Below are 27885 nucleotides of genomic sequence, written 5' to 3'. Positions count from 1 at the left end.
GGCCACCTGAGCGCGCACTGCCCCAGCACCCAGGTGACTTGGTCCCCTTCCTTCCCTTCCCAGCCCCTCCCCTCTTCCACCAACCAACAAAAACCACACACACGTAAGAATATAGAATTTTATCTTATTTTAGTTAAAAAAAATAATTGTACCACCAAATGAAAAAGTAGCTTTCTTTGGGGGAAGGTGAGAAGGGAGGGAAAAAACAAAAGCGAGAAGCCGAAGGAAAAGAACTTTTTATAGTCATCTGTATAAACACATCCGCTAAGGCAAACGCAATTCAGGACCAAGGCTGCCGCACTGGGGTCAGCACCTCCTAATTTCTGCAGATTCTAAGGCCAAAAAAATAAAACCTCTGCAAATCCAACAGTTTTGTGGACTCTTGGGGGGCATTTTACTAAAATAAAGAGTTGTCATGTTTAAAAAGCAGTGACGTTGTCATGACACACACCGAAAGTTGCATAACCGTGGCCTCGGTGGCCATTCACGTGTTTGGACTGGTGACGGGCACAGTTTCACGACACGGCAACGGACACACACACTCACACGCACACACGGAAGTGAGCACACCGGGAGCTGCGCAGGACCGGGCTGGTGGCACAGGCTTGGCCGCAGCCCATCTGGGGATGGGCACAGGGAGGGCCGGGGTCCCCATGCTTCCTCAGGGGGTGGGGGTGACAGGACGGGTCCCATCGCTGGTGACAGGGCGGTGCACATCGCATGGGGAAGGATGGTGTGAAAGGGCCGAGCCAGGCCCCTGCTCCCCGCCGCCTGGTCCGTGCAAACCACTCAAAGCACTTCCCGGACGCCTCCCGGAGCACGGAGCGCAACACTAGTTTCCTTCCCAGTGAAGGGGCCAATCCCTCCTCCTCACCCTGCTCTCTCCAGAGCCCCTGGGCCCCTCGGGCTGTTCCAGGGAGACCAGGGGGTGGCGTTTCTGCCCCCAGAGCCTTCCCTGCCCGCGATCCACGGTGTGGCCGGCGGAGTGGGGGCCCGTGAGGTAGATGGGCACAGCTGCCCCCTCACCCTGCCTGGCGGGGCCCCAGAGGGCCGGGGTCTCCGTGTGAGCACGGGGTGCCAGGGCCTGGGTCCCTTCGCCGAAAGAGAAGCGCCCTCCCCTCTGGCAGAGAGAGGAGGCAGGGGCTGGAGGAACGGCTGTCGGCTCTCGGGGGGCGGGAAGCCCTCGTGTCTCTGATCAGCCCCTTGGGTCGTGCTCTGCTCCAGAGCGCCTCCCCGAGGTGCAGGGCCCCCGGGGGGCAGTGTGGCCTGTAGGCTAAGGGCAGGAGGCCTCTGGGAAGGGAGGAGGAGAGTGTGTGGAGGGCAGGCACCTGGGGCAGGCAGGACCCTAGGGCCAGGAGCTGGGCTCGGGCCGCTGCAATGCTGGAGCAGGCAGAGGGACGGCCGAGGGGGGGGGGGGGGGAGGGGCGACAGACGCGCAGGAATCGCCAGGGAGGGCTGGGCCAGGCGAGGAGCCAGCACTGGTGTCGCGGCCTCGGGAACAGCGGGGGCGGGCGGCGGGGAGCGGGGGAGGCAGGGCCGCCTTGGACACCCCTCCGCTGGCTCCGTTCACAGACGTTTTAGGTTTGAAGTATGGTCCCTTCAGATGGAGCCCGGGATGCAGGCCTGGCCTCCGGTCTGCCCGCCTCTGCGGGCTGGGCCGGGCGCCGGGGGCGGGGGGCCGGGGGCCGGGGCCGAGCGGTCAGGCCGCAGCCCCTTGGCTACTTGAAGGTGGACTGCAGCTCCTTGAAGGCCGCCTTCCGCTGCTTCATCTCCTCCGCCTGCTTCTTCCTTTCCTCCTGCTCTGCCTTGATCTCCTCCTCGAAGCGGCTGGACACGTTGATGGCCTGGACCTACAGCCGAGCGGGGACGAGGTGGGTCAGGCAGGGCGGGAGAGGGATCTGCCCCCAGGTGTCCCGCCGGCCCACGCCCGGCTCGCACCGGCTCTGGCCCTGGGCCTCAGTTTCTCCATTCAGAGCCTGCTGCCCGACAACCGGCCTCGTGGATTCACCGAGCGGGGTGGAAGCTCGAACGTACGTTCGGTGGCCACCGCCTAGTGTTAAGTCCCGCAAGGGGGGGGCTTTCGATGCTGCTCTTCGGGTTTCCCGTCCCGAGAAGCCCGGATGCACACCTGTTCCCACTGACGATCCCTGAAATGGCCCATCAACCCCAGAAGCACAGAGGGAGGTGGGAGGTGACCTTCAGAAGGAATGTTCTTAGCTAACATGGGAAGAGAGAGAAACTAGGGAAAGCAGGTGCCCAGGGGCGGAGAATCCAGGAGCCCTACTTGTTCTCTCCACCTGAGCATGTGCTGCACGGGGATCGTGCTGTGCACGGGGACGGCCTCTGGGGCCCACACCCCCTCCAGGCCAGGGGAGGCCCGTGAGCTGGGCCTGCTCTGCTGTCTCCTGGGCCCAGCGTTCAAGGACAGGTCTGCCAGGGGCAGCACAAAGGGGTCCACGTCCACTCTTCAAGAGTCTACGCCCTTCACCTGCCCGGGGGCCAGGGACACAGAGGAGAGGCTGGCAGGGACCACAGCCTGGCTGGAAGGGGACAGAAGCCAGGAGTGCTGTGGGCCCCGCGCGGTCCAGCCCGGGCGTCAGTGCTCCGCTCCTCAGCGGGGACAGGAAGGACGAGCACTGACCCTCGTGCTAACTCGGGTCCCGTCACACCCCGGCCACCCCTCTCCTCGTGCCGGGGTCGGGGGACCCCCTACCCCCCCGAGCCCCACACATCCTCTGGTTCCTCACCTTGGCCTCAAAGAAGCTCTTGGCCCCCTTGACGCCCTCGGTGGAGACATCGATCTCGGAGAGGCGGGCGAGCACGTGCAGCCCGCTGTCCTCCTGTAACTCCCCAGCCGCTGCCTTGCGGAAAATCAGGAGGAACTGCGGAAGGGCAAAGGCACGAGGTGTCAGGGAGGGGCACGGGGCCAGAGGTCTGGGCTCTCCCCCTCCATGCTCTGGGCCCCTCCATCTCTGGGCCTCAGCTTGCCCACCTGTACAATGGGAGGCAAGGTGACACATCTCCCGCTCTCCCAGGATCTGGGGCTACTGCAGGCCTGTTTGCCCACGTTCAGATCCCACGAAGAGCCCCAAGCTACCCCGTACCATTGTCTCACTGCTCCTCAAACTAATCTGCTCAGAAGTTCCATTTACTAGGGGCGCCTGGGGGGCTCAGTCAGTTAAGCAGCTGACTCTTCATTTCAGCTCAGGTCATGATCTCAGGACTCATGAGTTCGAGACCCGCGTCGGGCTCTGCACTGACAGGGCGGAGCCTGCTTGGGATTCTCTCTCTCTCCCTCTCTCTCTGCCCCTCCCCTGCGCTCTCTCTCAAAATAAATAAGTAAACTTAAAAAAAAAAAAAAAAGCTCCACGCACTGAGTCCTGAAAGCATACGATTGTGACCATTTTACAGACTGAGGCAGACTCAGAGGCAAGGAAAAAACTTGCCCCCAAATCTCAGCGGCAGAAAGTGACAAAAGAAGGTTCTGAACCCGTGTCCTGCCTCCATCATCTTGCACTGCCTGCACCTTCCTCCCTGGACTCGTCCTCCCACCACCGTTCTCTTGTCCTGCCTCCTCTATGCTTCTTGCCAGTTCTCCGAAGGAGGCCGCCCCTGTCCTTCGGCCTGGGCTGCCTGGGGTCCAGTGCTGCTAGTATCTGGCTGGGAGCCTCCATTGCCTCCTCCAGAGAACAGGCTTGCCCATGACTCCCAGAGTGAGAACCCAGTGAGATCCAGGGTGTGAAGTCACCCAGCGCAGAGCCTGGCCCCTCTCGGACCACAGTCGTGTCACTTCCTCCGTCTGTCCCCCTCTTCTCCTGTGTCCCGGCACTCTGCCATTTCACTCCCTGGGAATCTCCCCCTCTGTGCTCCAGGGCCCTTGAAAGCTGCACCCAGGGTCAGAAGTCACTCCGTAAGTGCTTACTACATGAAGGAATGGATGTCCCTCCTTCTCACTTCAGGCACCTCAGGATCCCCACGGTGGCCGCTCTAGGATCCCCACCGGAGCGTCCCTCAGCCAACTATGAGCCATTCAACGGTCGAGCACAAGCCCCCCAGTCGTCCACGTGGGGAGCAGACTTACCTCCCGGAAGCTGAGCTTGCTGTCAAAGTCCTCATCCACCTCCTTGATCATGTTTTTCAGGCCCAGGTGGGTCTGCGGAGCCCCGAGCTTCTCCATCATCAGCTTCAGCTCCATCAGGTCAATGAAGCCGTCCCGGCCGGCGTCGTACCTGTGGGAGGGACGAGAGAGGCCAGGGACGTCCTGACACCTCAGACTTGACCGGTCAGAGCATCACAGGCTGGGCTGCAAGGAGCCTGTCATCCTATCCATTGTAGCTGGAATGGGCTCCGGGTCTGTGGCTTCCGCTTGGTTATCTCTGATGACGAGGGACTCCCTACACGGCCCGCAGCCTCTTACGTGTCGAACACTGTGGCTGAAGCCGCAGCCTCCCTGCACTGAATGTGACGTGAACCAGCAGGGAGAAAGAATTCATGATTCCACGGGGTATGGACTGCGGGGGGCGGGGGGGGGGGACTTTGACATTATCTCCAGGGTCAGCCTAGCACCTCTACCAGCGCTCGAGGGACATCTTGGCCCCGTCTCTCCCCCACTCCTGCCCCAACTCAGGAGAGGCAGAAGGTACCACATGTCACAGGGCAGGGCCGGAGGTCACAGGAGGGAGGTCCACTTCTAGTTTTCTGGGAGGTGGCCTGGGGTGAGTTCAGGGAACAGTCTGTGCAGTGAGTGGTGGGGACATGGCTGGGCGGCTGGAAAGGGCTGGAACACTGATAAGGTGATAAAAGCGTGCCTGCACATTTCAGGTCTGTTTTTTTCCACCAAAGGTCCAGGAGACGCAGGGACAGTGTGTGTGTGTGTGTGTGTGTGTGTGTGTGTGTGTGTGTTGTCTAAACATCTCTCTTGACTGGCCTCCCTGTGGCAAGCGCCTGGGTCAGAGATGGCTTCCCGGCCCGGTCCCCTGGCCGGGGAGGTGCCTTGAATGCAGAATATATCACAGCATGACGGATGTGGGCACTGTTTGCCCAGCCTAGCCATGCCCTCTTATCAGGCTAACCAAACACTTGCCCGGACCGCCTCCTGGCGGGGGGCTGGGAAGAGAGTGGTCTCAGGGCTAAAATGGGCCTTCTGAGCCTAAAGAAACCTTGTGTAGTCCCCAGGCCTCAAGCTGGCTGGGTGAGTGTTGGTGACGGTAGAGTGACATTGAGGGGCTGAGCTGCAGAAACCTGTGTCCTGGTCTGAGAGTTCTACGTCCACACTTCATTTCTGTGCCTTCTTCAGGGCTCCCCAGTCCCCGTCCCCCAACTCTAGTTATATGTAAGCTTCACATGACCTTGAACAACTAGTAGAAACCACTTTTTGACGTCGGTCTTTGGGCCGGGAACTTTACTGTACTTAAGCCCGGTAAGAACCGTATTATATAAATGGAGGCTCAGAGAGGTTAAGTGACCTGCCCAAGGTCCCAGAGCAGTAAAGGAAAGGAGTGGAAGCCCAGCTCATAAACAGGCTCATAAAGCTGCACATTCGCTCCGTGCCCGGCCCGCTTCCGTGTGCCCTGGGGCTACGCAGCAGGGTGTATGTGCAGGGGGTATAAATAGTTCACACACGAGACAGTGGCTGGGAGTGACGCAGCACAGGGGAGGCTCTGGGAACCCTGCAGGGAACGCAGGTCCTGAGGCCTCTGTCCCCCGCCCTGCAGGGGTGGGAGGGGGGGGCTGGAGCTGGGGGCAGATGGGCCAGAGGTCTCTGCGGGCGAGGCTGACGCGAGAGGATGTGGTAGAGGGCTGTGGGCCTCAGGAGGGTCAGGCAGGCCTACAGTCCCAGGCTCCAGTTCAAGCTGGAGGGGCCCTGTGGGGGGCGTGGCAGAGGCCCCTCTTCCCGTCTTTGGAGTCGGGTAAGGGGCCGCTGCCTGAAACCGCATGACGTGCTGTGGACGGCGGCCTGGGGCGGGGGTCAGTCTTTCCTGGGGCAAGACACATGGGCGCTGCTGTTCAGGAGAACAAAACCCCACCGCTTTCTGGACGGCAGTGAAAAGTCAGCAATGACACGTCAGGGCTGGGGACAGACTGCCTGGGCTCTGGCAGACCTGCCTCTCGAGCCTCCGGCCAAGGCGTGATGGGGACTCTCTTGTAGGGGCACCGCGAGGACTGACCGAGCTCATACATGCCAAGCGCCCAGCACAGTGCCTGGCACGTGGAGCTGACTCCAGAAATGGGATCCAGTGGCCTTTATTAAGCTCCTACTATGTGCGAGGCATTTCTTTACAGCTTCTGTGCTCAGCAGTCCTGGAGGGTCGGGATTACTTCCCCATGTGACTGACCAGGGAATGGGGATTGTAGGGGTGAGGGCACCGGCTCGGAAGCCAGCTGGCCAGGGACTCACACCCCATCCCTGTGGTTCCCACACTCTTCTCCGCCGGCCCCCCTGCACCCCCTGCGCGCCGCCTTTATTTACCGCTCACGCGTACGGATCTCTCCTGCAGCTGGGGGGTGGCTCAGTGTCAGAGGAAGCGCAGACAACGTGTCCGAACTTGGACAGAGACTTGGACTCTGTATTTCTTGGTTTCTGGCAGCTCCCAGGCCTGGCTGGGCTGCGGCTTGAACCACTGCCTGCATCAATCAAAGGTCAATCAATGACTGGGTCTGGGCTCTATCCCGGGCAGGCTCTGAGCCCCAAGAGGACAATGCAGGGGCTGGCCATATGCCAGCGGATCAATCACCAAGAGGAGGTGACAGAGGTCAGGTGCTAGGTGGGAGTTGCGTCCCCCCAAGGAGGAGACACTGGGGGGAGGCTGTTACCATGAGGCTTGGAGGGAGCAGGCAGAGATCATGTGCCCTGGGCTCTGAGGTGGGTGGCCTTTGGGTCACTGGATCAAGCAGGTGCCAGGGTGAATGTGACTGAAGATGGCCTTGAAGGTTCTGTGTCCACATCAACTCTGCTGAGACTGGCTGGGGTCCAAACCCCAGATCTGCCGCTTGGCTGGCTGGCTGACCCTGGTTAAATCACCTGACCCCGCCCCCCCCCCCCCCCCCAATTTTCCCATTTATATCATGGAACTCAAAGGACCCATCTCAGGACAAAGGCACAGATTAAAAGAGACAATCCACGTAGATTCCTAGCACAGAGCCTGGCCCACGGTAAGCACTTAATTAGCACAGACGGTCAATAACGACGGTAATAATAATAGAAACATTGTTATTACTACCCACCTTTAGGATTAAAGATTAAAGGAGATGACGAACATAAAATGCCTAGTACATAACAGATGCTTAGAGCCTGCTAATTTCGTTGGAACAGTGGCCACTGAGAACTTTTTGTGTGCCAGATACTACATTAAGTGCTTTGCACACACAACATAAAAACGGTGCTGATAAGAATGAAAACGGCAAAGAAATACGGGGGCTTCTCCCTTGGGCGCCCGTCCTGATGGCGCATGGCTGTGACGAAATGCTTGCTGCAGACTGTTCTGGAGGCAGGGGGTGGGCAAGATGGTCCAGGGCCGCCCCCAGCATCTCCCCCTCCTCTGAGGCTCCCACGACTCCCCCCACGAGGGCCGATTCCCAGACCCCACCACTTGGGGAGGTGGACAGACAGCAGGACAGCCGTTTGCTCCCTTGCCGGCTAGAGAGAGAGGGGGGGAGCCCCAGCCCTGGGTTACTCTGTCCTTCCTCTCACAGGAAGGAAGGGACAAGGGGAGGGGGCTGTCACTGTGCCACCAGCAGGTGGATGACTGGCAACACAGGAGACACCCCCTGGCTGGGGAGACCCTCTCATCCATCACTCTCTCCCTGAGCTGGAACTGAGGGTGCAGGTGGCTCAGAGGGATCAGGGCAAGAGAGGCAGCACAGCCTGGTCTATCTGCTTCATGATATGTGGGGGAAATTGGGGCCCAGAGTAGGCAGCAACCAGCCCAGGGTCCCACAGCGGTGGACTGCAGGGTCCCCAAAGCCAAAGGCTTTCCTTCTTCCCGCCTGTCTGCGTCCTTCTCCTTCCTGGTCCCAGAGAGGGTCCCGAATTCTCAAGCTTGCAGGGCTGGGGGACGCGGGGTTGAGAGCCCGGCCTGGGGCCTGCCTGGGAGGGCCAATTCTATCGGGCAGGACTGGCAACAAAGCTCGCGGGCTGGGAGCTCAGCACTTTTCTGCAGCACCGGAGGGAGGCTGCGGGCCCTGGCACCGTGCCCACATTCCTACCCGCCTCCCCCTGAATAGTTCTCGGCGGGCAGGGCTCGGCAGCTGCCGCCCCGGATGCTGGTGACAAAATCCCTCCCGTCTACCCTCGAGAGCGAGAGCGGAGTAGACGGCCACCGCCCAGACAGACTTTGCCTCGTTGCACCCTTGCACGGAGCAGGTCCCGCCCGGCCGGAGTTATGGCAGCGGGCAGCGGCTGGCTCTTACAGTGTGCGTCCCTGCTTCCTAACAATATTATCCTTAGTGGCTACTCTTTGCCGAGCACTTACTAAGCGCCAGGCACAACGCCAAGTGTTCCGTATCAGACCCTCACAAGAACCCTGCGAAGCTGGCATGACTATCCCTCCATTACAGACGAGGAGACAGAGGCTCAGGGAGGAAGCCACTTGGCCAAAGCCCTGGTTGACAAGGACACGGCTGGGATCCGAACCCCGATCTGACGAAACACACATGCTTTTAGCTGCCATGTTATGTCCCGATGCTCACACACCCTGTACGAGAGAATCTCGGGCTGGGAGGGATACCGGAGGTGACTCATTCAGCCGTTCGTGAAGGTCAGATTCCTAACGCGGTTTTCCTGCTCGGGTCTTGGAATATCTCTGGGCACAGGAAGCTCCCTACTTCACTCAGGGTAGCCCATATCGGAAGGAGGTTCCTCCCGCACGAGCCTCCCCATCCACCAGCTGTGCTGCGCAGTCTGATGGCAGAATGAGGGGGAAGGTGGGAGCATGGGAGACCCCAATTTTGTCCCCTTGCTCCCTATCCCAGGCCTTTGTGGGTGGCTCCTCGGCCCACGGGGGTCCCCAGGAGGACGATCAGCTGGGGAGGGTGGTGTCTGTGGGCCAACGATCCCCCAGGCCCACCTGGCTTTGGTCTCGGCATTCACAGGCCTGGTCCACCCCCAGTGGCTCCTAAGCCTCTACACACTTTGCCCCATGAAGTGGGAAGACAGGTCCCTTGGGGCAGGAAAGTCCTGGACAACAGAAAAACTCGGGCTTTGCTCGCTGTCACAGCCAGCGGGCCCTGCCCACCTCCCTCTGCAGGTGGCCACCCACATGCTCGATGACAGCTGCTCAGCCCTGCCCGTGGGGTCCTGCGTGCCCCCGCCCCCAGACTGCCTGACTCATGAGGGGAAAGCCCGGCCACTCACCACTTCCTCCAGCCCTATCTACAGAATTGGACACTCGATCTGTTGCCATGTCAGCCAAGGAGAGGGTGTGAGGGCGTGAGGGTGTGTACGTGTGTGTGGACGAGTGCACGAATGCTGCTCATGGCTCTCCCGTAGCTTTTTAGTGGACCAGGCAGCAGCCCCCCAGGCTGACGGCCATCTGCTGGGGGCTCTCAGGGCTTGGGACCTGCTAACCTTGGGTTCAAGCACAGCACGCTGAGCCCCGTCTCCCCGGGCTTGTAACGTCAGCGGTGGGTGTCCTGCCAGTAATTCCTGCACTGCCTCCTTCCTGCCGGCTCTTAACGCTTGTTACATCAGCGATTGCACCGAACATTCACTGAGCGTCTAACACAGGCTCGTGTTTATTATTTAACTTCCTCCTTCCCTTAGCTGCTCAGACTTGCCTTCCCTGTAGGGAAATCTTAGGCCAGTGGCAGAAGCCCCCTGTGGGCGGCCTAGTGCTTCTTACACTTGAGCGTTAGGACGCAGATTCTGATCCGGTAGACCCGGGGCGGAACCTGGGCAACCACACTTCTAATGAGCTGTCCTTTCTGGGTCCCATGGGAGCGAGGGACTTGGAGTCGGACAGACCCCAGTTCACACGCTGTCCCCACTCCTTACTAGCTGTGTGACTCTGGATGGGCCACGCACGGAACCTCTGTGGGACCCAGGCTTCTCGTTTGTGAAAATAGTAAGTAGTTTGTGAAAATAGTAGGTATGATCTCACCGGCTGTCATAAAAGGACTAAACAAGAGGCAAAATGCCCAGGAGGGAGGGGGCCGACAGTGGCCACGGTCTTAGTCACATGAGGGTCTCCACACAGCTCTAGCTGCCCCCTTCTGGCATGGGACTCTGGCTTCTCTGCAGTCCTTGAAAAGCGGAAGTCAGCCAAGGAGAGGGCTGCTCGGCAGTCAGAGGGAACTCGGCTGCCAGGACGGAGTGGGGACTGTCCCTGCTGAGGTCTCAGAGCGACTTGGCCTTGTCTCCTGCCTCCGGCTGGCCTGGCTTTGCTAAAGGGCCTCCCCTGAGGCAGCAGGGCCTGGTGCCTCACTGCTGAAGCCAGGCCTTGGACCCAGAGGGCACAGACAGACGGACAGACAGGAGAAGGCAGTCAGGAAGGTGCAAACCAAAGGGGAACCAAAAGTCCCCAGGCGGGGGAGGGGAGCAGTGACTCAGAAGCGGAAGGGAAGTAGGAACAGCAGAGGGTGAGCACCAAGTTCAAGAAATCCTCCCTCCCCAGGGGTGGGGCATCTTCCCAGAAAGCCGGGCTCCTGGCTGCTACCGGTGGAAGGACCTAACCTCTGTATCCACCCTCCCCCCGCAGAGGCCCTGAGAGCCCCCTCCAGCTCCCATCCATACACACAGTCCTCTTTTGGTCTCTGGGGCTCCCCGCAGGCAGACCTGCTTCCAATCCTGCCCCCTGCCACTTATGATTACCTTGGATAAGTGACTCAACCTTCTTGAGCCTCAGTTTCCTCACCTGGCAAATGGGGATAACGATACTACCCACCTCACTGTGCTGTCGTTCAGATTCAATTCAATCCCTGAAATATACACACAGGCTCCTCTGGGAACAACTGGACCCAGTGTCTCCATTTAATGAGGAGAGGGCGTGGAGGCAGGGGGCTGGCTGTGGAGAGGGCATCACCATGGCATCTCTCATGAGAGCGTTTGGTCCTCATGGTAGGAATAAATGGAAACTTCAATTTCTAGCCCCCGGGGCCCATCCTCTCTACTACCGTTGTTCATGAGACTAAGCTTCCTGACGGCAGGAACTTTATTCTTCCCTGGATTGTCTAGAACTTGCACACAGCAGAAACTTAATACAAGACGTGTTTGATGAATGCTCAAACGAAGGGCTTTTATGTTTTTCCACAGCATCTATGTTTTTAACAGCCCACAGGCGGGACATGATGGTGGACTCTTTACAAAGAGTCAGGACTTTTTAAGCTGCATCCTCTGAACTTTATCAGGTAGGGTCCCTAGCCCAGGGGAAACTGAGGCTGAGAAGCTGAGCACCCTTTGCCCCGAGCCACGCAGCTGCACAGATGGGCGCTGGAGTCCCAGTTCTGAATCCCTCCAGAGTGTTGCTTGCTCTCTCCTTTTTCTCTGCCACCTGCCTTCCACGTAATTAAGTGATAATGAATTCATTTCCCTACTTTTTGTTATTTACGAAAGCCGCACGTAGCTGTCGATCAGAGTGTCTGTTCAGCAAGAGAAAAGGCAGGGGGTCTCATGCCGGGTCCCCATCACTCCGGCCCACAGCGTGAGGTTGTCGGTGGCCCGGCAGCTCTACGTGGGGTAAGTGGAGGCAGCCGACAGCTTTTGTGCAGCGACCTCCACACCTGCACAGACAACCACCGCCAGGGCTGGGGGTGCGGGTGACAGGAACAGTACTTACTCTGTGCCAAGCACCGGGTGAAGGACTTCACAACTGCCCTGTGAGGTGGGTGCCAGTACTCTCCCTGTTTTTAGGGTGACGGACGGAGGCCCGGAAGGTTTAGGTGCCTTGTCCCAGGCCCACAGCTGGGATTCAAACCCAGGACCACAGCTGGGATTCAAACCCAGGACCACAGACCCCGAAGGCCCTGCTCTGAACGACTGTGCCTCATACTATCTTTCAGGAAGGACACCGGGGGATGTGCCGTGAGGCACAGGGTCTGAGGGGACATGTGGAGGAGGAGCAAATGGAGAAGAGGGGAGGCAGAGGCGTCCAGAAGGAGAGGGAAGCCTGCCTCTCTGACGCAAGGAGGGGTCATGAGACACAGCGTCTGGGGACGAGGCTGGCCAAGCAGGGAACTAGGGCATCTTCCTCAGATTCCACGGCAGGTTCAGAATTACATGGCTGCCTCCCTCTTGGGCAGGTCTCGACTCACGAAACCCCACAGAGCCTCGTGCAGGCTGCTGCTGGCCCAGAGGTGGGCCCCCTTGAGGCTCTGTGGGGTCATACCATTCCCTCTTTGGCTGGAAGGTTCCAGAAACAGCCCTGGATGGATGGGCAGAGACAGAGGTGGGGAGAGGGGTTAGAGTTGCTGGGGCAGCCTGAGGCCGCCTGGGGAGGGAGGACTGAACATCCAGGCTCCACGGACGCGGGGACCTCCACGAGCTGGGCACCAGGCCAGCCCTCTACAGGCATCACCTCCTCGCAGCCCTGACCGAGAAGCAGGGACCATCATCCTTAGTGTACAGACCAGGGTGCTCTGGTTCAGCCACTGAAAACTTCCCTGTGATCCCAAGCGAACCACCACACCTTTCTGGGTCTCAGTTTCCTTTTCTGTAAAGTGGGGGGAAAGGCTGGAGTCCACCCTCGAGGTGTCTCTCCCAGCCGGCACCTGCACAGCTGGGTCGTGAGGTCAGAGGCGGACTGCCTCCCTCAATCTCCTTGACTCTCCTTCTGTCTCCCTCCTCAGGAAGTATCCAGCTAATAAGTGGATGAACCGGAAGGCCCTGGGAGGCAGTCTGTCATGAAGAAGGGTTCAGGACCTCTCAGAAAGAAGGAGGTCATTGCTGAGTACAGCCTGCTCCTTTTACAGATGGGAAGACTCGCGCCCAGCGAGGGCAGAGCCAGGAGGACTCAAGACCAGGCTTTCTAGCTCCTGCCTCCCCAGGAAGGCCAGCCCCCGGTTCCTTATGACCTATCTCTTGCCCTCAGCTCTGGTGAATAGCTTCCAGGAGGGCGGGGCAACCCTCCTCCCTGCCAGGGAGCTAGAGACCAGGGTGGAAGTCTCTCAGCAGGATCCTGTTTGGACCCAGGAGGCTGCAGCCCCACCAGGACAGCAGAAGCAGAACAGGGGTTTTGTCCTTCCCGACAGCCTGTGTGTCGGCTGTTCCCGGCCGGGACTCAGCTGGGCTCAGCTGGCTGGCACAGAGAAGCCTTGTTTCCTTGAATACAAAACCGGCAGCTTTCTCTCTCCCCGCCAGGGACCCCCCACCACTGCGGGCGGCACTTCCTTCCCTAGAAGGGCAGCTCCCTGGCCCCTTCCTGCCCCCTACACCGGCGGTCAGTCGTGCCAAGAGCTGGTTTGCAGGGGTGTTGGGAGGGCTTAAGTTCCCCCCTAACTTCATCAACATCAACCTTGTCAAACTAACACCCAAAAGCAGCCTCTCTAGCAAGTGAGTCCGCCTGCAAATGCAGCTTCAAGGCCATTGCTCTGATCCCGCGCCCTTCTGATCAAGCCGCAGCCTCCCAGGTCCCAGATCATTTTGGGGGTGCATGGGTTCTCCCAAACAGCTCCGTCCTTTTTTTTTTTTTTTTTCTGGCGGGGTGTAGGAATGCTGTGGAAGCCCAAGAGGAGGAGGATTCTGGGAGAGAGACACGGGACGGTGGTGGGTCCACAAGGTGGAAAATCAGCCACGCACATGGAAGGGGGTGTTGGCAAAGTGCATTTTCCCACACGGAAGCAGATGTTTGTGATGGAAAACCCAGAAGGAGGAACGTGGTTTTTAGAGTCATAGACCTGAGTTCAGATCCTGGCTCCGTCATTTTCTAGCTGTGTGGTCTCGGCAAGTTATTTAACTCTTCCGTGCCCAGACTGCTCAGCTGTGCCACGGTGGTGATACTTCTAGTCGTGGGGATGCTGGGTGGAATCGAGGAGTTAGTACCTAGCCACTATTGACGCAGGGATCATGGCTGCATTTAAACGATCTCCCCCCCCCCCCCCCCCCCCCCCGCCCCGAACTCCCTGCCCCCAAGGCAGGGGGCAGGCTCAACAGGGAAATTCCAGACAGTGAAGCTATCTATACCTAGCCCTGGGCTCAAGGAGCTTTCTATCAGTTTGGGTTGGAATCCTGGAAATCCTGCTCTCCAGATGGTGCCAGCCTTTGGCGAGGAAGAAACTTTAGAAGAACTCCCGACAAAGACCCTGGAGTCAAAGAAGCAGGCTCCTCAGGGCCCGGAGGAGGGTTAAGGACTCAGTCCCCCGCCCCAGGCTGACCCTTGGAGAAGTATGGGGCTCTCAGCCATCCAGGTCTGGGAAACAAAGCCCTCTTCCCCTGTGTTGGGGCCAAAGGCAGAAGCAGCAGCAGCATCGAGAAGTGGGAAAGAGCCTTTCTCAAGCTGTAGGGGTTGCAAAACACCCTGTTTTTGGGCTTCCTGCTTGGGCGCACAGCCCCATCCTGCCCTGCCAAGGTGTGCCAGCACCTCTCCACTCCAGACCATACCCTGGGCTGTTCCCCCACCAGAAAAGGGGCTGGGCAACAACAGGTGGGGAAGGGTACCAAAGGGAAGGGGGCTGAGCGCTTTCACAACACTCTACCACTAGCGCCCCCCCCCTGCCCCCCCCCCCCCCCACTGTGGTTGTGAAGAGGTTGACTGTCCGTCTCAGTCCCAACTGGATGTTCTCAGGGATGGACCAGAAGGGGACCATTTAGTCCCTTCACAGAGGTTTTAAGTGTTTTTTTTGGGGGGGGGGTGGGAGGGCTGAGCCGCAGGCCTGGGGGTGCCTGTTCAATCTGCTAAGGGCACAATGTGTGGAATTAGAGGAAAAGGGAGGGGTGAGAACAACCAGGCAAATTAGATACGGAGGTATGGGGTGTCGGAACCCCATGAAGGAGGGAAGAGGGAACATAGTGGGGGAAGGGGGGAGAGACGGGGGCTTCTGACAGATTGGGGGGGGCAGTGACTGCAAAGCTGCTGGGGAGGGCTTAGGGCAAGAGGAGGGAGGGACAGTGTGTGGAGGGAGGAGGGGACCCAGCCCTGAAGGGAGGATGGGAAGGGGTGGTGCATACCTGCAGAGTAGGGGGGCAGGGATGGAGGGGTCTCTCCCTGGGGAGACCACCCAAGGGTCAAGGACAGGGGCCCTGGATAGCAGGGTGGATGGGGTTGGGGTGAGAAGGTCTGAAGGGTCTTTGATGACAGTTTGCTACCAGATGCTGAATAATTGGAGGGGAAGGGGGGGGGGGTGTCCCTGCCCAGAACCTATGTTGAGGGGCATATGAGATAAGCAGAGTAAATGAAAGGACCCCGATGAAAACAATGTGTATGGCAAGGGGTGAAGGGACCGGTAACGTTTGTTGAGGCGCTGGGGGTGTGTAGAGGGGGATGTTTTTGACCAGGGGGTGGGGGTGGGGAATTCGAGTCGCTAGGGAGAGGGAAAGGGGGGCCACGGGGTCTTCAAATCGCAGTGTGCGCGGGTGTCTGGTGAGAAGCTTCACTAACTGGGCAGGGGTCCTAGGCCAGAGACCCAGAGTCTTCGGACTCATGTGTATGGTGGTAGTGGGGGGCTCGAGGGGACTCGGGATTACCCAGGAGAGCCGCACGGTCCCCACACCGAGTGCGCGCGTCAGGTGTACTCGGGACCGCGTCACCATGAGGAGGGGGTCGCGTGCCAGGGCCTGGGGGTCGCCAGACTCACACGCGCGGTGGGGAGGAGGTCCTGAAGCCTCGTGATTAAATGAAAGGGGCCGCGGGGTCGCCACCCCTGGTGTGTCGGGGTTCGGGGACGCAGAGCTGGCGGCAGGGGGTCCCGCGCGGCGCGGGGTTCGGGGGTCTGGGGCCCAAGGCCCGCGCGCGGGGTGGGTGGGTAGGGGGCCGGGTCGGGCGGGCACTCACTGCTTGAACATCTTCTCCATGTCCTTGATCTGCTTCCTGGAGAACTCCTTGAACTCGGTGTAGGGGTTGAAGACGCGGCGGCTGGGCGACTGGGGCTCGCCGATGCCCTGGTTGAGGTCGGCGCGCCGCAGTAGCTTGGCGCTCAGCTCGCCGTCCGCGCTGCCCAGCGCCTCGGCCGCCTCGTCGGGCGCCCCGGCCGCCGCCGCCGCCGCCGCCCCGTTCAGCCCGGGCTGCTCCGGGGCCTCGGCGCCGCCCTCGCCCTCCATCTGCAGCCGCCGGCTCAGCTTGCTGGCCAGCTCGTCCGTGGCCATGGTGGCCCGCTCGGCGTCCGCCTGGGCCCGGCCCCGGCTCGCCGCGCGCCCGCACCGCCTCTGGCCGCGCTCTTCCTCTTCCTGACACTCCCCGGCGCCAGGCGCCGCCCCCGGGGGTGGGACTTAGGCCCCGCGCGGGGCCCGCCCGCTCCCCGCCCCCGCGCCCGCGCCCGGCCCTGCGCCGCCCGCGTGCGCCTGGGCTCCGCCGCCTGGGCTCGAGGGCGCGGGGCGGGGGCGGGGTGCCGTGCCCCGCGCCTCCGCTCCCCCCACCGTCGGGGTTGGGGCCCCCGTAAAACTCCACCCCCCCCTTCCCCACCTCGCTGTGGCCCCTGAGCAGCAGAGGTCGTGCTGGGGGCCGGGGACCGAGGCGGGAAGGACGGGGATCCATCCCCTCAATTTGGTTATGGGTCAGGGCCTCGGAGGGACGCCGCCCCCAACCCCTTCTCCGGAATCCCCACGCCGTGAAGTCGTAGTCCGGAGTCTCTGACACCCCGTCGGTCGCCATGGAGACGACTCGCTGTTAAACACCGGCGTTCTCAGTGAGGGTTGCAGGGGTATGAAGGTGGATCCGGTGAGCGGGAACCCCCCCGAACCCCCCCCCCCCCCCCCCCCCCCGTTTAGATCTAACTGCGGTTAGAGCCGCAGGAGCTTCTGGAAAGGGCTGGACCAGCAGTTTCGAGGGAGACTGGGGCCGGGCCTCAGCCCCGAACGGTTCTGGGAGACAGAGCGAGAGCTAAAGCGGGGAAGGGGCTGGTCCTCACGCCTGGGCCAGCACATCCCATGGATGACTTGGCAGAATAGAGCTGCTGAGCCCCGGTCGTCCCCTGGGACTCTGCTTTAGGGGAACTGGCAGGGACTCTGGCTCCTGCCATTTCGGTGAGGGCCCCAGAGGAGAGATACCCTCTCCAAGGCTCCATGGGATACGCCTTCGGGAAGAAGCCTGAGAGGCTCTCTCTCTCTGTGGCCTCGTGTGTCCCCTTAAAACTGCGAAGCTGTGGGGGAAGGGGGTGGGGGAGGGCTGGTTAATACTGCAGATTCCCAGGCCCCAGTCCAGACAGATCTCTGCATGGGGCTCAGAAACCTGCATTTTAACAAGCACCCAGGGGGAGTTCTGCCCACTGAAGTTTGAGAATCTCTAATTGAGAAGGAGGACTGTGTTTGGGGCTTATTCTCTAAAACACTGGGACAATGCTGAGGATCCCTATGCAGAAACTGCTCCCACCAGTTCGTGCAGAGGAAAGATGGATGCAGGGCTTAGAAACCCATGCTCTGGAGGCAGAGAGCACTTGAGAATGTAAAGCCAGCAAGCTGTTCCAGACTGATCTGCATAGAACAGACCCTCATTGGTATTTGTGGGTTTGCCATAGTTCAAGAATATTGCTGAATTAATTTAAAAAGCATTTAAAGAGATCAAAGTTGAGAAAAACACTTTAGGGTTCAGAAAATATGATGTTTTCATTCACTTATTTTTGAGGTTTGTTTGAGTCTCATGAAGATGCTCAGCGTAAATGACATTTTTATTGTTTTGAGCTCAGAATCAAGTTTCTGTTGGAGTTGGGCAGTTTACTTCAGCTATTTGGAAAAGGCAGGTTTCTATACCACCAGTATGGGGCCTTGAAGGACCCAAAAGAAGTAAAATAGTTAAAAAAAAATTTTTTTTAATGTTTATTTATTCGTGGGGGTGGGGCGGGCAGAGAGAATCTCAAGCAGGCTCTGTGCTGTCAGTGCAGAGCCTGATACTGGGCTCAAACCCACGAACCACAAGATCATGACCTGAGTCGAAGTTAAGAGTTGGACGCTTAACCGACTGCGCCACCCAGGCGCCCCTGGAGCCAACTTTTAATAGTGACGAGACTATGTGGGGGTTTGCCCTCTTGAAAAACAACTCATATGTGAAAGCCAGATATGGTTTTGGTTTGAATTATTTGGGTGGGCTGTGGGTATTAAAGTCCCCGGTCACTTACCCTTTGGGTTTATGTGGACACAGCCCTCAGAAGGCTGGCCAATCTCCATGATGCCGTGGGGGAATTCTTGGTCATTACCTATTGTGTCCCGTAAAAGGAGAGAGAGGATCGCCCAGGCCTGCTGCTCTGGATCGCCCAGGCAGAGCTCAGGAAATGCTGCCCAGATGGGTGAGCCCTTTTCACACCTCTTGTGTTGATTTTCTCGAGGGTTGTCAGGGTTTTAGGCAGGATGAGAACTCAGTTCCCTGCCTCATTTCTGAGGCCCTGGGCCTGGGCCCTGCTGGTAGACACAACCATTGATCTGCCAACATCTGAGATGCATGCTGGGGGCTGCATTTTCCTTGAACTTTTTCCTTCTGAGGCCACTCATCTTGAGGAATGGCACCTTTTCAGAAATGAAAATAGTGGAGGAGGAACGGCGGGGACTGCCCATGAGCAGGGGGAATCGTTTCTGAATGACCCTGAGGGCTGTGCCCCCAACCATGGATCTGGTCAGAGAGAAACGATCTGGACTGGCTACACATTACAGCATTTGGTCATGTGGAAAGAATGAATCTTCAGGAAAAAAATCACACCCTCCGCAAAGGATTTTTACAGAGGCAGGGGTGAGCCAGAGCCAATTCTGACAATATTCCAGCGGCAAGGGAGCTCGGCGGACTTAGTCATCATTGACTTATGTTTCTCTTCTTCCTCCCACATCTACTTGTGTAACTGTCTTTCGGGGAGGGGCGAAGTAATATTAAGAAAAACAACAGCACTTCTGTGAAGAGGAGGGGGGAGGGATGGGGAGGGGTTGGGAGGAGCTGTTGCGATTTGGGGGCAGATGGAGTGGACAGTGAGGGGCATTCCAGAGCCTTACAGAACTGGGTGGTCCCCGCAGCCTGAGTTGCTAGAAAGGGATTAGAGAGGCCGACGGAGATATCGTTGGCTCATAAAGCACAGCACTCACTTAGCACGTTATAAATACCAGCTTACTGATTAATCATCACAAACGCTCTCCAAAAGCACCGGGAACCCCTTGACTGATTGAGAAAGATACACAGAGGTCAAGGTTCAGGGACAGCCCCGATAACTCTTTTGAGTGATTGGAGGAGTGAGAACAGGGTATGGGGTCACAGCCGGGTTGGTCTCAGGGGCTTTCTCGCCTCCTGCAAAGTCTGGAAGTTGTACACAGGGTGCACGGTGGGGGCGGGGGGACCCGCTTGAGGCAGGTGCTCGTGTGGCTGCTGAGCAGGACAGGGGCATCGGGCACCAGCTGCAGGTAGACCCATGTGTAGGTCATCAGGACCCCACCTATCCACCTGTAGAGCTCTCTTCTTGTGCTTTTCTTGGATGCGGTGAATCTCCTTGAGAACCAACATCATCTTTCCAATGAGTTGCATGTGCTCAACTGGGCAGGCTGGAAAAAAGGAAGCTGAGTGGGTTTTCTGCTCCTGTGAACTCCCAGGCAGTTCAATGTCCCAAGTTTACACCTGCCAGCCCTATTGTAAAGTCTCCAAGCGAGTGAGTGAGTGTGTGTGTGTGTGTGTGTGTGTGTGTGTGTGTGTCTTGTGGTTAAAACCCAGTAAGGCTGCACCTCTCATACCTTCCTGGACCCCTTCCAAATATGGCAATAAAATGGGCAGCTGATTTCGACTTTCATACCACTCTGTGAAAGCAGTGTGAATCTCCATCCAGGCAATCAAGACCTATTAAGTGTATTGGGCACCAGGCTCTGGTCCTGGAATTCTTTTGGTCACTGGCAAAGGGTGGAGGGGTGGGAGGTGCCCAGCTGGAAGAGTGAGATTTGCTGGACACCACGCTGGGGGACAGAGAGGTGACGACGGTTTGAGCTGGACTGTAGCACTTGTTACAACCCACAACGAAGTTGTTCGTAAAGTGTCTGACACCCTTTACCCCCCTCGCCACCGCTGACACAACCTCCTGGGGCAAAGGACCTGTCTGTCTGGGTCAACTTTGGCTCTTCAGTGCCCAGCGTGGTGCCTGGTCCAAGATACTGCTGGAGAAATCTTTTTTTTTTTTTTTTAAGTTTACTTATTTATTATTTGGAGAGCGTGCGCGCACACACACATACACACACACAAGAGGGGGAGGGGCAGAGAGAGGGGGAGAGAGAGAATCCTAAACGGACTCCATGCTGTCAGCTCAGAGCCAAAATACGGGGCTCCATCCCACAACCGTGAGATCATGACCTGAGTTGAAACTAAGACTCCGATGCTTAACCGACCAAGCCACCCAGGTGCCATGAGAACTCGTGGTCGGATGAATGCATGATGGCATGCTCTGCCTGCGGGCTTGGGGCAGACGAGGCATTTTCTCAGTGTCCCCTCCAGAGCATCCGGTGGCCCATTTTTAGGTCTCAAGGTCACTGCCAAGAAAGAGAAGCTGCTAAAATGACACTTCTCTGCATCCACATGACTCAACACAAAAGTTAGCAGGAGCTCTTGAAAAACAAGCCTCTCAAGTGTCTGTGCCCAGCGTCAGCGGCATCAGAGAGGGATCGGGGCCCGGTGACCTGCTGGTCCTTGGTCATTTATCAGTTCTCTACTCAGCAGATAAGGTGGAAGAAACAAATTGGAAGGAACAGATAAACACTGCATGTGACTGCTGCAGGGGCACCCGAGGATTTGGGAGACTTGCAAGGGAAATCGCAAAATTAGCACAGTGTAGAGATAGGCAATGTCAACTGAAAGGGAGAGCATAGTGCGTGGGCCAGGGGCACCTGACCTAAGGTATTAACTGAGGAAAGCAGATGGCTCTTTCAGGAGGTGGCTGATAAACCCAGATGCCTGGAGGAAGGGGCATGTCCTGAAGACATCATTCTCTCAGGTCTGGTCCTGCAGAAGGCAGGTCTTCCAGACTCACTGGAAAAACTCCTTTCTCTGCAGCTGCCGGGCTCCAACTGTGAAAGGTGGTGTGGTTTCGTGGCTAGGAACTGGGTTTGAACATCCCAGGGGGGTGGCCTCGGGTAAGTTCCTCTGCCTTTCTGGCCTCAGTTGCACTGTCTATAAAATGGCAATAACTATCTCGTCCCCGAGCACTTGAGAGGATTAAATGAGAAAATGTGTCTGAAGTGTTTAGTGGTGCATGGTAAAATCTCAAAATGCTCTCAGTGACAGACATGATGATAGTCCGACTTCCTGGGAGTCAAGTGGCAGGGAAGAGCCACACCGATGTTAATAATCTAGTCTGGGGGAGAGTTTAACACAGAGATGGGCAAATCTGGCCCACTGACTACTTTTATAAACAAAGCTTTATTAGGACACAGCCACGCTCATTTGTTTAGAGATCATGCCGCGATGGCAGAGTTGAATAGTGGTGACAGAGACCCGGTGGTCCCTGAAGTGAATGGCCCTTTACAGAAAAAGTTTGCCGACCCTATCGTCTCTGATAAAGAACCAGCTGGTTTCTGGACTTCCCTGAAGAAAGGGATATATTAGAGCAGTTAAGAGTAAGACGTCTGGGTTCTGAGGCTCTTGTTCTGGGGCGAGTTCCTTCCTTACTCATCGCTTTCACAGGTAAGACAGGAGTGATACACACAGCCAGCACTAAGTGGGATAATGTCTGGACTGTGCTTAGCACAGTGAGTGTTTGATGGTTGGCAAGGACAGTATAAAAAAGTTTGCTATTATTAGCTATTGAACTTCAACTGTTGAAAGGGACAAAGAAACTCCCGGGAGAGGGTCATCACTGCAGGCAGCTCTCTGTACAGAATGTCCAGCGGTAATCCCATAGGAAGCCCCAAAAGAGGGTGTGGACATCAAAGGTGAACTCTCCCATGAAACATACCCAGTAAGTTAATGATTCTAGCTCCTCTCCAGGAGAGCAGCAGATCAGAATATGAAGGGGCAGCCAAGGTCAAGGCCACGAGGTCTAGCCACTATGTGGTTCCACATAGTAGGTACCCAGTATGTGCTGCCTGAAGGAATGGAGGCTGGTTGTTTAACCACAAAAGGGATTCATCAGTCACAAAGAGAGATGAAGAAAACAACACCATTTACAATTGCACCAAAAAATAATAAAATACCTAACCAAAGAAGTGAAAGACCTCTACTCTGAAAACTATAAAACGCTGATGAAAGGGATTGAGGATGATACAAATGGAAAAATATTCCACGCTCAGGGATTGGAAGAATATTGTTAAAATATCCACGTTACCCCAAATAATCTTTTTAAAAAATGTTTATTTATTTTTGAGGGGGGGGGAGGGGCAAAGAGAGAAGGAGACACAGAATCCGAAGCAGGTTCCAGGCTCTGAGCTGTCAGCACAGAGCCCGATGTGGAGTTTGAACTAAAAAATCGTTGGGGCGCCTGGGTGGCTCAGTCGGTTGAGCTTCTGACTTTGGTTCAGGTCATGATCTCACGGTCTGAATGACCCTCCCCCATTCACGCTCTGTCTCTCTCTGTCTCAAAAATAAGTAAACATTAAAAAAATTTAAAAAAAAAATCATGAGATCATGACCTGGGCCGAAGTTGGTCGCTTAACTGACCGAGCCACCCAGGTGCCCCTACCCAAAACAGTCTAAGGGATTCAGTGCAATCCTTATCAAAATACCAACAGCATTTTTCCTAAAACTAGAACAAATAATACTAAAATTTGCATGGGACCACAAAAGCCAAAGCAATCCTGAGAAAGAAAATCCAAGCTAAAGGTATCCCGATCCCAGATTTCATACTACATTACAAAGCTGTGGGAATCAAAACAGTGTGGTACTGGCACAAAAACAGACACACAGGTCGAAAGAACAGAATTGAGAGCCCAGAAATAAACCCATGAGCATACGGCCAATTAATCTATGACAAAGGAGGCAAGAATGTACGATGGGAAAAAGACAGGCTCTTCAACAATGGTGTTGGGAAAACCAGACCAGCTACATGCAACAGAATGGAACTGCACCACGTTTTAAAATTTATTTTATTTTATTTATTTTTGAGAGAGAGAGGGAGAGAGAGAGGGTCCCAAGCGGGCTTTGCAGTGTCAGCACAGAGTCTGACGTGGGGCTTGATCCCATGAACCATGAGATCATGACCTGTGCTGAAACCAAGAGTTGGATGCTTAACTGGCTGAGCCATCCAAGTGCCCCAGAAATTGGGCCACCTTTTAGCACCCTACACAAAAATAAACTCAAAGTGGATTAAAGTCTTAAACGTGGAACCTGAAACCATAAAAATCCTAGGAGACAGCACAAGCAGTAATTTCTTTGACGTCAGCTGTAGCAACATCTTTCGAGACACAACTTCTGAGGCAAGGGAAACAAAAGCAAAAAGAAACAATTGGGACAACACCAAAATAAAAAGCTTTGGCACAGCAAAGGAATCAACAAAACAAAAAGGCAATCTACTAAATAAGATATTTGCAAATGACATATCCTTTAAAGGGTTAATACCCAAAATATATAAAGAACCCTACACAACATAACACCAAACAGAACAAAACAAAACAACTCTCTAGGGGCGCCTGGGTGGCTCAGGTCATGATCTCATGGTCTGTGAGTTTCAGCCCCGCATCGGGCTCTCTGCCCCTCAGCACAGAGCCCACTTTGGATCCTCTGTCCCCTTCTCTCTCTGCCCCTTCCCCTCTGGTTCTATCTCAAAATAAACAAATAAACTTAAAAAATAAACTATGTAGGGGGCTCCTGGATGGCTCAGTCGGTTGAGCGTCCGACCTCAGCTCAGGTCACGATTCCATAGCTCGTGAGTTCAAGCTCCACGTCGGGCTCTGTGCTGACAGCTCGGAGCCTGGAACCTGCTTCGGATTCTGTGCCTCCTTCTCTCTGCCCCAACCCATTCACATTCTGTCTCTGTCTCTCTCAAAAATAAACATTAAAAAAATAAACTATGTAATTAAAAAATGCAGAAGACCTGCATAGACATTTTTCCAAAGAAGATGTTCAGATGGCCAACAGACACATGAAAAGATGCTTAACATCACTCATCATCACGGAAACGCAAATCAAAACAAAAATGAGATATCACTTGCCACCTGCTAGAATGGCTGATAAGAAATAACAAAGTATTGGTGAGGAGGAAAAGGTACCCTGGTACACGGTTGGTGGGAACGTGAATTGGTGCAGCCACTGTGGAAACGGTATGGAGGTTCCTCAATTAAAAGCAGAAATACCACATTATTCAAAAATTCCACTATTGAGTATTTACCCAAAGAAAATGAAAACACTAAATCAAAAAGATATTTGTATCCCTATGTTTACTGCAATATTATTTCCCATAGCCAAGACAAGCAACCTAAGTGTCCATCAGTAGATGATATGTATATATATATAACAAAACATTATGCAGTCGCAAAAAGGGTGGGATCACTGCTTTTGAGACGATGTGGATGGACCTAGAGGTATTATGCTGAGTGAAATATGTCAGACTAAGAAAGAAAAAAACCCATAAGCTTTCACACAGAAGTGGAATCTAAAGACAAACAAACAGGGGCTCCTGGGTGGCTCAGTCGGTTAAGCATCCCACTTTGGCTCAGGTCATGATCTTGCTGTTGGTGAGTTCGAGCCCAGCGTCGGGCTCTCTGCTGTCAGCACGGAGCCCTCTTTGGACCTTCTGTCCCCCTCTCTCTCTGCCCCTCTTCTGCTCGTTCTCTCCTCTCTCTCCGAAGTAAAAAAACAAATGAACAAACAAACAAAAAGCAGAAGCAGACCCTATAAATAGAGAAGAAATGGATGGCTGCCAGAGGGTGGGGGATGGGCAAAATGGGCGAAGGGGAGTGGGAGATCCAGACTTCCAGTTATGGAATGAACAGGTCACGGGGACATAAGCAATACAGTCCATGATATTGTAATAGTGATGTATGGTGACAGGTGGTGGCTAGTGAACACTGGGTGCCAACTGTACTTAAAAAAGTGATTTATCGGGACGCCTGGGTGGCTCAGTTGGTTAGGCCTCCCACTTCGGCTCAGGTCATGATCTCACCGTACGTGGGTTTGAGCCCCGCGTCGGATTCCGGGTCTCCCTCTCTCTCTGCCCCTCCCCCGCTCGCACTCTGACTCTGCCTGTCTCTCAAAAGTGAATAAATGTTAAAAAAATTTTTTTTAATTAAATAAAAAATTAAAAAGTGATTTATCAAACAGCCCTTCTGATTTCTATGACGATAACGCCGCAGTCATCCGGAAGATAAAATTTCTGCCTCCAATAGCGTAGGGTCTTAGGAACGAAAGCAACAGGCTCAAGAGGAGAGGAAACTCAAAATGGGGGGCCTTCTACTGCTTCCTGCCATGGGATACAGGCAGAGGCGTCGTGGTGGGTTCCTGGGGGAACAACATGTTGAAAAACCAAAGCAGGCGCATGGGGTCATGAATTGGCCCCAAATAGCCTGGGACACCGAGCACACGGGCGCAAATGGCACATCTTGATGGAAGCGAGCGCAGGTTTGATGCGCCGAAACGGCCTGCCCTCCCTGGGCGCCCCACCTCCTGTGTCAGGAGGCCTCAGCACGAAACAGGGGGACACGTACGTTAGCATTAGCGGGTTTGGGGTTTCCTCTCCTCGTTAGTTTCATTCCTAAGACCCAGAAAAACTGGAAACCATTCCAACTTACCAGGAGCACGCTTTGGAATGCAGATCTGGAAGCTATTTTTTTCTGCAGACACTCATGACTCTGGTTTTCACAGCAGCAGGCATGGGTGGCTTTGCCAAAAGCTGCTAGAGAAGGGCATCTTATCTGTGAAGTCACGAATCCAAGAATTCAAACAGGCCACCATCGGCGAGGGTGGAAGGAAGTTGTTTGCCTTAGCTTCTTGGGGGACCAGAAGATTGGGAGGCTTTGGGGACCACAGGTACCCTCTACCCCGGGGGAGAGGCTGCAGGCAGCTTCTCCCAGCCACCAGTGGAGGCAGTGTCTCGGTAAAGGAGATGTTGGTTGCAAATAACAGAAAGTCAAACCAGCGGAAGGGAAAGGTGGCATCCATGGGGGAAGAAAAGCCGGCTCCTGACCGCCCTGCCTCTTCTGCTTTGTTTGTCCTTTGATTCTTAAGCTTCCTCGTTTTCTGTGAGTAAACTCCCTTTCCGCGGGAGTGAGCTACAGGAGGTTTCTGTTGTTGGCAACCAAAGAATCTTAAGTGATACAAAGGGTCCTAGTGGAACCCAAGGGCAGGCATTGAAATTGGCCTTCCCCAAGAAAAAAACTGGGAACCAGACAGTCGTCAGCAATCAAGGTAATCAATCTGTGTCCTTGGAATGCCTTCAGCTTCAAATAACAGAAAACCGAATGTGGGCAGACTGTAAAAATTTGGAGTCCCTCCCAAAATGACTCTGGCCGTGTGATTTGCTTTTGTTTGATGGGATGCTAACCAACACTAGGCACAGACACTTGATAAGTATTTGTGCTTTGGGGCTTGCTCTCTCCTGCTGCTCTGGGAACTCGTGCCCACTGCCCTGTGAAAAGGCCTGGTCTAGCCTGCTCAGTGATGAGAGGCCATGACAAACGGAACCAAAAGGTCCCGGCTGAGGCCTCTCTAGGCCAGAATTTCTCATTCTTGGTACTACTGACACTTTGGATCAAGTGAGTTTTTGCCGTGGGGAGGCCGTTCTGTGCACTCTGGGACGTTCAGCAGCATCCTTGGACCCCTCCAGTCGTGACAACCCAAACTGTGTCCAGATGTTGCCCTAGTGTTCCCTGCGGGGAGGGGTGCAAAACTTGCCCCTGTATGGGAGCCACCCCCTTAACCCAACTTGCCTACCAGCGACCAGGCATGTAAGTGGGGTCACCCTAAACCATCCAACTGCAGCCAAGCCAGCCCAGATCAGTACAAGTGCCGTGGAATCATGGCTCGACACACGGACCCACGAGAAATAATAAATCTTTGTCATTTTCCATCACTAAGTTTTGAGCGGTTTGTTCCATGGCACAAACGGGTGCGCCTGCCTGCGGTGGCTCAAACAGGGGTTTGTGTGACACGGCAACAGGTACAGAGGGAGGCAATGCAGGCACGGTGTGGAGTTCAGGGCGGCCGCCAGGCACTTGCCAGGCCTTCCTTGTCCTTCACTCCTCTGTCCTTGGAGGTGAGCGCCGGCCTCTTGCCTGTTGCCTGACGTTGTCCACGATGGCCGCTCCAGCTCCAAGCCTGAGCTCCAGGGATGAAAAAGGAGACAAGGCAAAGGGACAAAGGGCAAAATACTCTTTCCTAGTGGAGACTTGCCTTTTATTACAGAAGGTAAGTCCTCCCCACGGGCCTTGGCTCACAGGTCATTGGCCAGAACTGAACAACATGGCCAGCTCTAGTTGCAAGGGGGGCTGTGCAATCAAGGCGTTCAGGCTTCAGCCCATACGGTAGAGGAAGGCGATGACTAGGGGGCTTGTGGTGTCCGTGTCACTGTCTCTCTGGGAGTCCTGGTTTCTTGTCTTTCTTGTTGTGTATCTACCTCACCCTTCTCCTTCTGAAGACTGGTTTTTGTTTCTCCGAGCACGAGTGGGGAAATGGCCACTCCAGCCCTGGAACTGCATCGACTTTCAGCTCCAGTGCTGTTAAGGAACAATCTGCGTGGCATCCCAGTGGCCATCTTTCAAGCACCAATGGCAAAGATAGCATTAGCCCAGCTTGAGTTAGAAGAGAAAGCTGATTGGTCTGGCCTGGCTTGGGGATGTACTGCTCAGCCAATAGGGTGTGGCCAAAAGAACCGCATTAGGTAGGGCAAATCTGATTGGTGGAGGGGGTAGGGGTGCGTTTTCAGGGA

General features: G+C 55.8%; 1 protein-coding gene and 1 long non-coding RNA gene across 4 annotated transcripts; one reads left to right on the top strand and one right to left on the bottom strand.

Annotated features, from left to right (window-relative positions):
• Positions 1-112: 112 nt before the first annotated feature.
• Positions 113-16303, bottom strand: EFHD2 (EF-hand domain family member D2). Of its 3 annotated transcripts, none has more exons than XM_027060352.2 (4): positions 15921-16303; positions 4082-4229; positions 2748-2882; positions 113-1850 (listed from the first exon to the last, which is right to left on the bottom strand). In XM_027060352.2, exons 1-4 carry the CDS (start codon positions 16229-16231, stop codon positions 1719-1721), a joined length of 726 nt encoding a protein of 241 aa, XP_026916153.2. In that variant the 5' UTR covers positions 16232-16303; the 3' UTR covers positions 113-1718. The 3 variants fall into 3 exon arrangements, with proteins under 3 accessions (XP_026916153.2, XP_053063392.1, XP_053063388.1); XM_053207417.1 differs by lacking the exon at positions 15921-16303 and adding an exon at positions 9566-9677; XM_053207413.1 differs by lacking the exon at positions 15921-16303 and adding an exon at positions 6470-7008.
• Positions 9932-14870, top strand: LOC128312670 (uncharacterized). Its single transcript, XR_008292252.1, has 3 exons — positions 9932-10065; positions 11549-11671; positions 12781-14870. It is a non-coding gene; the product is annotated as an uncharacterized LOC128312670 (long non-coding RNA).
• Positions 16304-27885: the final 11582 nt, after the last annotated feature.

This window comes from Acinonyx jubatus, chromosome C1, assembly GCF_027475565.1.
Source record: "Acinonyx jubatus isolate Ajub_Pintada_27869175 chromosome C1, VMU_Ajub_asm_v1.0, whole genome shotgun sequence".
Lineage (NCBI taxonomy): Eukaryota > Metazoa > Chordata > Mammalia > Carnivora > Felidae > Acinonyx > Acinonyx jubatus.
The sequence above is the reverse complement of the archived record's forward strand: the minus strand, read 5'-3'. Positions and strand labels throughout refer to the sequence as shown.

What these genes read in the sequence shown, in the direction of transcription:
- EFHD2 (XM_027060352.2), bottom strand. Translation starts at nt 16,231, where the DNA reads ATGGCCACGGACGAGCTGGCCAGCAAGCTGAGCCGGCGGCTGCAGATG. An exon ending in ATGGAGAAGATGTTCAAGCA is followed by an intron (nt 4,230 to 15,920) that starts GTGAGTGCCCGC and finishes TCCCTCCCACAG; the next exon opens with GTACGACGCCGGCCGGGACG. An exon ending in AGAGCTTCTTTGAGGCCAAG is followed by an intron (nt 1,851 to 2,747) that starts GTGAGGAACCAG and finishes GCTCGGCTGTAG; the next exon opens with GTCCAGGCCATCAACGTGTC.